Source organism: Athene noctua, chromosome 4 (assembly GCF_965140245.1).
Source record: "Athene noctua chromosome 4, bAthNoc1.hap1.1, whole genome shotgun sequence".
NCBI lineage: Eukaryota > Metazoa > Chordata > Aves > Strigiformes > Strigidae > Athene > Athene noctua.
In genome coordinates, this window is record NC_134040.1 from 38,972,002 (window position 1) to 38,985,496 (window position 13,495).

General features: G+C 43.2%; 1 protein-coding gene across 2 annotated transcripts; it reads left to right on the forward strand.

Annotated features, from left to right (window-relative positions):
- The first annotated feature begins 327 nt into the window (after positions 1 to 327).
- Positions 328 to 9,656, forward strand: PCDH18 (protocadherin 18). Of its 2 annotated transcripts, none has more exons than XM_074905088.1 (4): positions 328 to 3,170; positions 4,106 to 4,194; positions 4,330 to 4,493; positions 8,716 to 9,656. In XM_074905088.1, the coding sequence occupies exons 1-4, from the start codon at positions 666 to 668 to the stop codon at positions 9,396 to 9,398; spliced, it is 3,441 nt and encodes a 1,146-aa protein (XP_074761189.1). In that variant the 5' UTR covers positions 328 to 665; the 3' UTR covers positions 9,399 to 9,656. The 2 variants fall into 2 exon arrangements, with proteins under 2 accessions (XP_074761189.1, XP_074761190.1); XM_074905089.1 differs by having other exon boundaries at positions 4,109 to 4,194.
- Positions 9,657 to 13,495: the final 3,839 nt, after the last annotated feature.

The following is a 13,495-nucleotide window of genomic DNA, read 5'->3' on the forward strand; positions in this document are numbered from 1 at the left end:
CCCCCCCCTTGCTGCCCCCCCGCCCCCCTTTCGGGGCGGCACACCGGCTGCGAGCAGGGGCTGGCGGAGGAGCCGCCCCCCCCCCCTTCTCCCGTCCCCCCCCCCTCCCTCCCCTCGTCCCCCCCCGCCCTCCGCCGCCCGCCCCGTCGCGCAGGGCTGGGGGGCGGCCGCGCTGTCCCCGGCGGGCCGGCGGGCTGATTGGCTGGCCCGGGCTCAGCACATGCCGGGCAAAAAAGCTTTGTCTGGGGAGTTGGAGTGAAGTTGCGGCGGATTTTAGGCTGGAGTCGGCGAGCGAGGGTGTTTAGTGTTGGCGGCGAGCGGGGCGAAGGAAGGGGAGCGGAGCTCCGCGGGAGGAGAGGCTGCGGATCCCGGCGGCTTCCCGGCGGTCCCTGGATGCTCACGGCGGGAGAGGAGCGGGCTGCCCCGGCACCCTTCACCCGAGAAGAGGAGCGGGGAGTCAAATGAGAAAGCGTGGATTGCCTACAGATCGTATCTGGATGTCCTGGCACGGTGTGTATAGAAAAAAATAAAGTTTACTGATCTGGTAAGATATTAATACTTGGCTGACTAGAAAAGGCGTTTTCAAGTTTTCAAGGACCAGATGTGCGCTGGGTTTAAGGTACCGGAGGAAGTCGAAATAATTGCTTTTTAACTTGCTTGGAGAAATGAATTGCAAAAACTTACAAATGCACCGAATCGGCGGTAAAATGCACTTTATATTCATTTTTGCACTGATGATAATATCTTTCAATAAGGCTGTGCTGGGCAAGAATTTGAAATACAGGATTTATGAGGAGCAGAGAGTTGGATCAGTAATTGCAAGACTATCGGAGGATGTAGCTGATGTTTTATTAAAAATGCCTAACCCTTCCTCAGTTCGTTTTCGAGCCATGCAGAGGGGGAATTCTCCCTTGCTTGTAGTCCGTGAGGATAACGGAGAAATCAGCATAGGAGCTAAAATTGACCGGGAACAACTCTGCCAGAAAAACTTAAACTGCTCCATAGAGTTTGATGTGATCACTCTGCCCACTGAACATCTGCAGCTTTTCCATGTCGAAGTTGAAGTGCTGGACATTAATGACAACTCTCCCCAGTTCTCCCGAGCTCTCATCCCTATTGAAATATCGGAGAGTGCAGCAGTGGGAACCCGGATCCCCTTGGACAGCGCTTTTGATCCAGATGTGGGGGACAACTCCCTTCACACTTACTCTCTTTCTGCGAATGATTTTTTTAGTATTGAGGTGAGGACCAGGACTGATGGTGCTAAGTATGCAGAGCTGATCGTGGTGAGAGAGCTGGACCGGGAGTTGAAGTCAAGTTACGAACTCCAACTCACTGCTTCAGACAAAGGGGTGCCTCAGAGATCTGGATCATCCCTCCTGAAAATAAGCATTTCTGATTCCAATGACAACAGCCCTGTTTTCGAGCAACAGTCGTATATAATCCAACTCTTAGAAAATTCACCGATTGGGACTTTGCTCATAGACCTCAATGCTACTGATCCAGATGAGGGCGCTAATGGTAAAGTCGTGTACTCCTTTAGTAGTCATGTGTCTGCCAAAATTATAGAGACTTTTAAGATAGATTCAGAGAAAGGACATCTGACCCTCCTGAAGCAAGTGGACTATGAAGTAACCAAATCCTATGAAATTGATGCTCAGGCTCAAGATTTGGGGCCCAATTCTATTCCAGCTCACTGCAAAATTATAATTAAGATTGTGGATGTGAATGACAACAGGCCTGAAATTAACTTAAACTTGATGTCCCCAGAGAAAGAAGAAATAGCTTACATTTCTGAAGGGTCACCCCTGGACACTTTTGTTGCCCTGGTCAGAGTGCAAGACAAGGACTCTGGCATGAATGGAGAGATAGTTTGCAAGCTCCATGGACATGGCCACTTTAAACTTCAAAAGACTTATGAAAATAACTATTTAATCTTGACTAATGCCACTCTAGATAGGGAAAAGAGATCTGAATACAGTTTGACTGTAATAGCAGAGGACAAGGGAACGCCAAGTCTCTCCACAGTCAAACACTTTACTGTCCAAATCAGTGATGAAAATGACAACCCACCCCGCTTCCAGACAAACAGATATGAAGTTGTTATCTTGGAAAATAACTCTCCAGGAGCGTACATCACATCAGTCACAGCCACAGACCCAGATCTAGGTGACAACGGGCAGGTGACCTACACTATTTTGGAGAGCTATATTTTGGGAAGTTCTATAACCACCTATGTGACCATCGACCCCTCCAACGGAGCGATCTATGCCCTGAGAACCTTTGATCATGAAGAAGTAAATCAAATTGCCTTTATGGTCCAAGCTAGGGATGGAGGGAGTCAGCAGCTTGTTAGCAATACCACAGTTGTACTAACCATCATTGATGAAAACGACAATGCTCCTGTCATTGTGGGGCCAGTGCTACGCAACAGCACAGCAGAAATCTCAATCCCCAAAGATGCTGGAATTGGTTTTCTCGTCACTAGGATAAGGGCTACTGATAGAGACTCTGGTATGAACTCTGAACTCAGCTGCTCCATAGCAGCTGACAAAGAAAACAGCATCTTTGTGATGGATCCCAAAACTTGTGACATCTCTATCAATGTGAGTGTTGAATCAGTTCCAGCAAAACAGTGGGAGTTTTTTGTGATAGTCCAGGATAAAGGCAGTCCTCAGCTTAGTACTAAAGCACTTCTGAAATGTACTGTTTTTGAGTATGTTTATTCATTTGCAAGCACAGAAGCAACTTTGGTAAGCCAACCCTCCCTGGATGTCTCCATGATAACAATTATATCCTTAGGATCAATATGTGCTGTGTTGTTGGTCATTATGGTCATCTTTGCTACAAGGTGTAATCGAGAGAAAAAGGACACCAGGTCCTACAACTGTCGTGTGGCAGAATCAACCTACCAGCATCACCCAAAACGACCCTCGAGACAGATCCACAAAGGGGACATTACATTAGTGCCAACAGTTAATGGCACTTTACCCATCAGATCTCACCATAGAGCTTCTCCCTCATCATCTCCAACCCTGGAAAGGGGACAAATGAGCAGTCGGCAGAGCCACCACAGCCACCAATCCCTGAACAGCCTGGTGACAATCTCCTCGAACCACGTGCCTGAAAATTTCTCCCTGGAACTCACCCATGCTACTCCAGCTGTTGAGGTAAGGTCCATACCTCGTTTTGCACATCCCTTCACTCATAGGTTCACTTGGGAGCATGGAGGTACTCTGCATGCAACCTGTGAGAGCAATAGGCAATTAGGTCTATGCCTAATGAGAACGTGCTACGGATTTCTCTTTAGATGTCACAGCTTTGTGACTTTGCTCCAGTATCAACTAAATCCACTGCCATTGGGAACAGGATTAAATCTATTATTAATAGCATTAGTTCTTGGTTCTGCCCTCCAAGGTCGAAGCAATGAAGCATAATGTAGACTGTACCCTGCTCTGGTTTACTGCTTGCTCTTTCTTCCTTGCCTTTCCTTTTCCTCTGTATAGCTCTCTTTAAGAAAGAGTGGCAGAGAATTTATATAGAGAAACACAGAAAATTCTTTCATTCATGAGGATGGAGAACTGAGAGGTTAAACACTGACACAGCTTTAAGTACAGCTGTTGTAATATATGATCGTAGTATCTCAAACTTTGAGACTACCCATCTCAGTTTTTACTGCAAGTGCTATGTAATGGCTTAAATGACAGCTGTGTCTTGGTAACTCTTTACATGTGGAGCAATGAAATTTTATTTTGAATTAGGATCCCAGAATGGTAAGGGGTTGCTTCTAATCTATTAAAACAAAACTCCACCTCTGTTTAATCACTTGTTTTACTTGTTAATGAATTAATTATCATGAGTTCAGAGTCTAATGAGCAGCAGTGCATTTCCTCATTGTACAAGGACCTCAGGTGTTTCCTGTGGCAGACACTATACTACAAAGTAGTCTGTTGTACTGTATTACATATGTGCAGGAATTTGATTTAATTAAACTTTAAAGAAAAAAAAAAAAAAAGCAAACAAAGCTGAGAGGCAAATTAGTGGTTTTGCAACTAGGAATTTGAGCTTTCATTTCAAGGAATCAGTCTTTTCACCTTTTCTTCAGCAGGTTTCTCAGCTTCTCTCGATGCTTCACCAGGGCCAGTACCAACCAAGGCCAAGTTTTCGAGGAAACAAGTATTCCAGAAGCTACAGGTGAGGATCTGGATTTTTCTGCTATATACGCATATGCATGTATCAGAAAACATAGACATGTATTTTTAATCAAAAAGTGGAATATAGCCTACGTGAGATGATTTAATTCCATCATCACCACAATTCTCTTCACAGATATGCCCTACAAGATATGGATAAATTCAGCTTGAAAGACAGTGGCCGGGGTGATAGTGAAGCTGGAGACAGTGATTATGATTTGGGGAGAGAGTCTCCAATTGACAGACTTCTTGGGGAAGGATTCAGTGACCTTTTCCTTACAGACGGAAGAATTCCTGCAGGTAAGAGCACAATGGAAGCTGAACAGTTTATTTACAGTGCTGCCTGACTGTCACTTTGATAAAGCTACTACTGAGAAAGCAAAAAATTCTTTAGCTTTCAAGTCCTGTGTTTGCTTCCTTTTTAATCCGCTTCATCATAAATATTGAGCTGAAGCCTTCACATAGCTAGTGAAATGAAACCTCAGACACAACTGAAAATCTGCCCAAAGCAATGCCTTCTTCTTTCTGTTATTCATATCACCATAAGCTGACTCCAAATTCCCCCCAAAAGCATGATCTGCTCCATATCCTTAGACTTTTAATGACTGGGTGGATGTTTTTGCAAAGCCAGGCAGTTGTGGTTTCTTAAAAATACACTGAACTATAATTTGGGAGATACAGTTTCCACAGTGGATTTGATCCATATGATACAAACTTCTACTGTTCAGAAATGGATTGTGAAAGTGGTCTAGAAATATGGACGGATAAGAAAGAAAAGTGTACTTTTCCCACTGAAAAATGAACTTGAGTGGCAAGGGAAGGATCTAAATATGTCCCAGATTTTAAATCTTACAACCCTAATTTCTAGAAGAAAGAGCTCAAGAGGTACAATTTAGGGGCCAGAAAAGAAAAAAGCTAGAAAAGGGTGAGTGAAAGTACAACACGCACAAAAATATTCATATTCATGAAGTACTACTGAAATTTATGCCCAGTTATAAGTTGAATAAAAGAGGCTATGGGAAATCATGCTACGTACAGATACGAGAAGTTTGTAATTACTGTAATAATCATACAGCCGCTGGTTGTATCCTAGATCTTGTACTTAGTTCATATTTAGTTTTCTCTGTATAACCAACAGGGCTGGATAATTTCAGTATGGTTCACTGAACCAATAGCGTAAACTTAAAAAGTTTAGTAAAGTAATTTTATCAATGGGGGCACGTTGCTTTGTGGGGTGGTGCAGCACATACTCCCTGCTGAAGTGATCCCCACATATTTCAGGGGGCTGGAGGACAGGAGCTGCAGTGCTGCAGCTCCTTCCCTCTGCCGCCACGGAGAACACCAGTGAGGGGATTGTACCTGACCTTGGTGTGTTTTACCCTGAGAAATGTTGTTACACAAGGCAAGAGTAAACCCCAAAAGTTTGTTTTTCTTACACATTTTAACTTTAAAATTTTCTTTGTATATTTTCCTCCAGACTAGGTCTTGTATCGCCAACCCAGGCATTCACCTACCTCCTCAACTTAGTTTTCTACACCTAATGTTCCAAAACCAGAGACCTTGAAAAGTTACTATTCTGGAAATCTGGAGTCTAATATATTTTTTATCCTAATCTCCCCCAACTTCTACTACTTATTCCTCTGCCAGCTAGCATGAGGCATGTCTCATTCTCTCCTGTGGTTGGCAGGGAGGGATCTGCTGGAGCTCTCAGCTGCCAGGGGAACTTCGAGTGCCCTGGTGTTTGCACTGGCATCCAGCCCCGCTGCTGCCAAGGAAGAGCTGTCCCCTTCCCGGTGGGCAGCTGGGGGCTGCTGCCAGCAGGCAGGAGCTGTTGCCCTCTTGGCACGCTGAAATGCCCATGACTCATTTTCAGCTCTTGCAATTTGGTCTCTAAACAGGAAGCCAAAGGTTAAGATTTCCAAAAGTGCCCAGCTAATGGCATTTAAGTAAGGAAAACTCCTTCTGAGTGCAGACGGAACTGGGTTGGGCTATCACATGGGCATTTAATCTCACCCAGATGTGCACTTGCCACTATACATCATCTTAATCTATCAGATAAGTATGCCGAACCTGTTCAGATGAGACCTGAATTGATCTTCAATCCAAACAAAATGGAAAAGAAAACTTCCTGAAGTTTTCCTCCGTTTTGAGAGGTTTCTGCATTGTTAGTCTGGACACAGGCAAAATGCTGTGAGAAAGTCCTTTCAGTTTGTCCTTTTAAGGTGAAACTGGAAAGGAACAGAGCCAGTCCCTCAAAACTTCAGAAATTACATGATCAGAAAGTTCAATAACTGTCCTTGAAAGACTAATTTCTTTCTCTCTATTTTTTTAAATCTTCACCAATAAGTTTTAAATTCTGGAAAAAAAAAAAAAAAAAAAGAAGCTGTTGCACATCTGGGGTTTTTTATTTATTACCGATTAAGGACAGACTGTGACACATTCATTTTCCTCAGAACATCTTTTGATCTTATGTTCAGGAATCTCAGAATTTATTATTTTATTCTAAACCAAATCCTGATAACATCAGTAACAAGAGTCTCAATAAGACAACCCTCATTACTAATAAAATGCTAGACCATTGAAAGTCTCTTATTAATTTGCAGGAGTCTTCTTAATTAGAAAAGTAATCCTCACCTTCTGGGTTGAGTTGAGAACTGGTCCAAGCACCATGGATCACTTATATGTCTTTTCTGTTTTCTAACTCTTTAGGCATTTTCTGTGAAACAGCACACGTGTGCTTTTCCATACACAGGAACAAAGCACTTGCAGGCATTTCAGTCACTCGTATCAAAACTTCAGCCACTGATATTTTCCAGGTGGCTTTGTTCGTTTGAAGCTCACTGGATCAGCAGGCCATTTGCAATAGCTTGTGCGATATCCAGACTGCAGCCTGAACCTGCGTTCTTGAAGAAATTCATACTCTCACATGTAAGACACAGGGAAAGTTTATACTCAGAGGAATGGAAACGGCATTAGGAAAGCAAACAATATGATAGGCTGTGTAAAGTGCAGAGATAAGTAACACTGACAGTATGAGAGTAGGTCTTTATCAGTCACTGGTACGTCCTAGGCTGAAATACACTGCTCAGTTCTGCTTACACCATTGCAAAAAGATTTTCTGATAAACTGAGTGGATCCAGATCCAGATGGGAAATGTGATGAGAAAGCGAGGAAAGCTTACAGGCCGTGATTGAAAATGTTTCTTGTGTTCGATATATAAAGAGAAAGAAAGAGAAACTCTATTCTGTATGGGCTAATCTAAACATTAATTGATAGGGGGATAGGGCAAAAGTTTCTTACAGTCAAAATACGCATAATGCAAAGATTCTGGCATTTCTGGAAGCTTTATTTTGAAGTATGTGACTCAAATTCATGCTAGTGGCCCCTGCAGTACCTAGGTCTTTTTCCAGCAGGTCTGCCAGGCACTCAGGCAGCACCCAGCCTGAGCCGAGGCTCTGTGTCCTACAGAGTTGGTTCCCTTTGAAGAGGGAAATTTGACCTCTTGTGGCACATGTTTCTTTGCAGTTCTGTGAAACAGGGCTTTGCCTGTCTCTGCCTCCAGGGACCATTCCCAGACCTCTTTAGGTGTTTGCAGAGGACTCTCAGTGTCCTTCCGTGGGCCAGTTCAGACCAGTGTAGCTCCCAGGGATGTAGTCACTTGCCTCATCATGTTGCTCCTTCCCGAGAGACACCATTAAAACCAAGCAGCTGAAAGAGCAGCCCTGTTTTCCTCTCCTCAGCCCTCCTGGCTTGCCTGGATGCCCACCTTGTGGGTTAGAGCCTCCGTTGTGCCAACGCCTGAGCCATCATGGTCCAGTAACCCGGGCTACAGAGCTGCTGCTGGTGCACCTCAGAGTAACTCCATATAAACACTGGAGTTGCTTGGGGTGTGAAGTAAGCCCTAGGTGTTCTGATACTGGATTCAAATTTAACCGATTCAGTTAAAAAGGTAATAGTGCAGTGGATCACCTCGTATCCAACATACACCTCATTGTCAAATCAAAAGGAGGTGTGTGAATGAAGAGGGAGATCCCTCTGCATGTTTTTGTTCTTTATTTCCACTGTCCATTTATCCCACTTTATTACTCTGATATGCTTCTCTAGTTGCATGTGGAAGACATCATTAAAACTTAAGTAAATGCTTGGACGTAGAAACACCTTCACTTTATTTTGTATTTTTTTCTAATGAAACAGCGCTGTACAAAGGGAACGAATTACTTTTAAGTCACAAATGCTTGTTTTCCACCTGGGATTTACATGTTTATCTTCAGTCCTAGTTAAGAGATTGTATTACTGTCTTACATGTTCTGCATTTATCGTTCTCATTTTTTGAGACCGTTCAGAATTAGAAGTCTGTTTAGCTCCAGACCATTTGTATTTGCCACCTTTCTGCACACAGAAAGTGAACCCAAACACCAGATTTGGACATCTCTGGAGAAGTTCCGTCCTTGTGCTAGTCCCTGTGAAGTAAGTGATGACTGCGACAAGAGGGGGATGCTCACTCCTCTTTTCTCTCTTGCAGCAATGCGGCTGTGCACAGAGGAGTGCAGGGTTCTGGGGCACTCTGACCAGTGCTGGATGCCACCATTGCCCTCTCCCTCCTCCGATTACAGAAGTAACATGTTCATCCCTGGGGAGGAGTTCCAGTCACCCCAGCAGCAGCTGCAGCAGCAGCAGCAGCAACAGCAGCATCAGGGCCTTGAGGAAGATCCACAGCCTGCTGACGCCAGCGAGAAGAAGAAGAGCTTTTCAACTTTTGGTAAAGACTGCCAGAGCGAGGAGGAGTCGGGGGACACCTGTACCTCCTCTCTCCTCTCCGAAATGAGCAGCGTCTTCCAGCGTCTGCTGCCTCCCTCGCTAGATGCCTACACGGAGTGCAATGAGATGGATCGCTCCAACTCGTTGGAGCGCAGGAAGGGACATTTGCCAGCCAAGACTGTAAGTTATCCACAGGGGGTGGCAGCCTGGGCAGCCAGCACACATTTCCAAAATCCTGCCAACAACGGGCCCACTCTGGGGACTCACTCGAGTGCGCAGCCTTCCTCTAAATGGCTGCCAGCCATGGAGGAGATCCCAGAGAATTACGAAGAAGATGATTTTGACAATGTGCTCAACCACCTCAGTGATGGTAAACACGAACTCATGGATGCCAGTGAGCTGGTGGCAGAAATTAACAAGCTGCTGCAAGATGTCCGGCAGAACTAATTGTTTCAAAAGCCTATTTTTCCATATTTATGGAAAACTGGAAGGAAAAAAAAAAAAAGAACAAAAAACAGACTGAGAACTGGCATTGCCAACTAGTTGCATTTATCATAAATGTGTCTGTGTATGTTGAATATTAAAATACTGTATTTTCATATGTACACAATGCAAGTGTGATTATCTTTATCTGTATTTTAAAAATACATTTGTACCTTATATTTATGTGTAATTTAACAAATAAATTTTATTTTTGTACACCCACAGCAAGCATGTTTTCCTAAATGTATATAGATGGTACCACCCTTGCTGAACTTCCCACATTCTTGCCACACAGGCATGTTAAAAAAACAAACGGGGGGATATTTCTTTCCCTTATTACTTCTTTTAAGTCTCAAATGTTACAAATACAAATTCAAACCACTGAAAATTTATGCAAACGTTAGTTTCAATAAATGATCCAACACCTTGTTGCAATGTTTCATTCTTATAATAAAGAGTTGTCAACTCCTATGAAACCTAAAATGTGCTTTTTTTGATGATATAAAGTAATTTTTCCCACTTAATTCAAGGATTATTGCAGGCTGGGGTCTTCCTCCCTTTCACAAGTAAGTGTTTTCCCAAGTGACCGAATCATGGAATTGAGTGATGGGACTTCCAATGTTATCTCTGCAAAAAAAAGGTAAACTTGTTCTGCCATTGTTACACTGCAAAGACATTTGAGGTTGTATACTTGAAAGGCAGCAATAAAATCAGCTTTTCTGACCTCAGGATGAATTCTCAATTTATGTAAATAAAAAATTGTGATTGACTGCTCTATCCTTGTAAATGGCACAAAAATAAACGGAATGTTGAGTCTTCCAGAAAAGCAGCTGATGATAGCTGTGTTTTGCCTCTGTTGTAATTGTGCCTATCTTGTATTTGCAAAGTAATATAGAAATACTTGAACTTCCTAGAAAAGAGCTATCCTGCAGGTACATTGGGTCTCGCTGAATCTCATCCTGCCCTAGTGGGGCTTTTCCCTGTACTGAAGCCAGCCCAATGAAAACAGTAATTTATACCATGGTGCCATCCCCTCTGGAGAGGTGACATAACTAATATTTCTCAGGTGAAAGTCAATGAGGTCCCTTTAGTTCCTTTTTTATCCAAAACGTTTTTCTTGTCATATACAGGGTGATCTCAGTAATAGCAAACAAACTGATTTTATAGTTGAGAACCATGGGTGGGCTCTGGACTCCTGATGCTCATTTCAGGAGTGTGTTAAGTTCTGAAGAGATGGCCAGAAAAACTGGTATTTAGTATTCTGGGCTTTAATTCAGAGTTTCAGATGCATATTTTTTATAGGGTGTATTTTTTACTAGAAGTGTGAAAAACTGTTGAAATAATCCAAGTGAACCCAGGCACAAAACCTGGCATATAACTTTATTCTGGAGAATTTCACTTGTGAAGTACCCTATAGAATACTTTTTAATGATAGGTACAGAAAAATCCTGTTTAATGTTACCTTAAAAAGCCAGAATTTTGTTGTGTGCATAAGCTTTATTTGTTTGGCCTGTGTGTAAGGAAATTTTAATCTCATGATTGGTTTCACAGTGCTGTAGATGTCACATTTGTGGATATGTAGACATTTGCCGACACCTGAATAAAGGAGAAGTTCTCAACTTGTTTATACTTCAAGGGTTCATGAGCATATCCATGATGGTTAGAAATTCCAGGACCTCAGATTTCTAACCAAGTATCCGTACTGGCAAATGAAACTACCAAAATGTCGTTTTGACAATATGACTTAGACGTTTAAGGGAACTGGTTTATCAGCATTGGTACAAGAAGATCCTCTAACAGTGGAGGCTCTGTTTCTGCTTTGGAGAGTTGTTATAGCACATTTGAATGCCAACAAGACCTCAGTCTCACTGAGATAACATCTGTTACTGAAGGGAAGAAGTCTCAACATTTATTAAATATTTGAAAACTGCTTCCCTGTTTTTCCCCTTCCCTTTCCTTTGCACTAATAGGTCTTAATGGCCCCAACAGCTCTCACCAGAGTCCTGTGCTCCCAGTCCCCCTCACCCCAAGGGCTCAGGAGCTCATGGAAGCTCAGCCTAGAGCATTTAGCATGTATGAGTGTTGGTCCCTACCCTTGCTTCCTGGATGGACCTAGGATGTACTCTATAGCAGTGTCTCCAACCTCATATCCAGCTGCTGCTGGCAGAAGTCCTTGGATAGATCCTCATACTGGTTTGTCACCTTGCCATGTTGGGGGCTGCTGCTGGATCCCATTTACCTGGCTCAACTTGCTGCATTCAGGTACCGTAGGATGGCACTTTGTCAGTGAAGGTACTGCCTGTGTTGGGATTGCTCTGAGCCCCTGGCCTCTCTCCTGCCCCCCTCCACAGAGCAGCCTTGCTCTTGGTGCTCCCTGACAGTACCTCATGCCTCATGTCCATCCCAAATCTTGCCTGTTTATCAGCAAGGTCAGGTTGACTCTGAAACCAGTCTAGATGCTATAGCAGTCCTAGCAAGTCCTGAAGTTCACAAGGACATGACTTCTTCCTTAGCTAGGCTGTTTCTGTCTCATCTGAGCCCTTCCGCCCCCCCCCCCCCCCCCCCCCCCCGCGCCCCTTTTCATTTTCCCTATTTGTCAGTATCCCATTTTGATCCTGTTCTCCAAGTTCCCTCACCCCCACCATGAGCTCTCTGACTGCTTCTTTAAGTCAGCCTTACTCATGTACAAATCCTGCACAGCCCATAGCTGTACACTTGTGTTTACAAAGTACATGGTGCCCTGATAACACTGCTCATGACTGAAATTCCCAGTTTCTGCCTCTTCAGCTGGTTCTAGTTAACACATTCCTCAAAAACTCTCTTGCCCTAATTTTTCATGTGTAATTGCAAGCTCCCCTGGATTCTTGAGTTCCCCCACACCTAATGCCTTTTATTGAGTGATTGTATGTGGTGGCAAGGGTGATGTGTCTGGCTGCATCTTCCTGCCATTGTCTTTGCACAGGAGCAGAGCAGGTGAGGGAGTCTCAGGCAGAGCAACTCCTGAGACAAAACTCATGCGTGCTTAGAAAATCAATGATTATTTGATTCCAGCTTGGGTACACATGTGTGTGAGGTGTACAGGGGACTGGTGGTTATGTTAAAAGTGTACAAGATGGTAGTTTGACAATAGCTGTTAAACTTGGAAATTATTTTAGTTTTCTAGTGACATGGATGAAACATTGCCATCTGTTACAAAATCAGCAGCTGAGAATGAAACGCCCCTTCAAGTAGTGCAGATTCCTCCTTCATAAATAAATGCAGGTAGATATTTCTTCCCATTTCTAGAAAAGGAAATATTAGACCTTCAGGCTCAGACTGGTTTGCACTGTCTACAGACTTGCAGAGCAGCCTGATAAGCTCCAGTCACATCATCCACTAGGGATTACCAACCTGTTTTAAATTTAAATTCCTTAAATCAGTTTATGCCCACTGGCCCATGTCACATGGATAGTCTCAATGGTTTAAAGCATCATTGTTTGTAGAGGGGGCTTTCTAGCAAAAATAGATTGCAAAGACTTTCTCTGGTAGGCCCAGGCATCCCAATATCATAAAATACATAAGGTTTTCCTAGAGGGGATTTTTGTACCAGCACACAGTAAGAATATTTGGTATGTGCGTTGCTGCAAGAATCTTATCATGTAAACAGACCAGTTATAAGACCAGTCTCCAGGAACAAAATTGTTTACTTAGATTATATCTGAAAAGCATCGGAATTTGAGCTACATTTATTATCGATAGGAACCTTGCTGAAAGATCTGTAGATTGTGGTAAATGAGGGAAAAATCGATCTTAATCCTACTCTGTTTAGATTCCCTCTTTTTCTCAGGCTTCCCTTATAAATGAGAGAAATTATATATATATGTGTGTGTGTGTGTGTACACACATGTATAAAACCCTTAGTACCAAACCTATGTCAAGAACAGGGAAAACTGATATTACACAGATTTAAAAAAAAAAACCAACGTATCTGGATTTGCTACATTTTGACAACTAATAGATGGTTAGGGGTTGATGGTGTGTGTTAAACACCAAACCTGAGCATGATTATACTGTCCAGAACC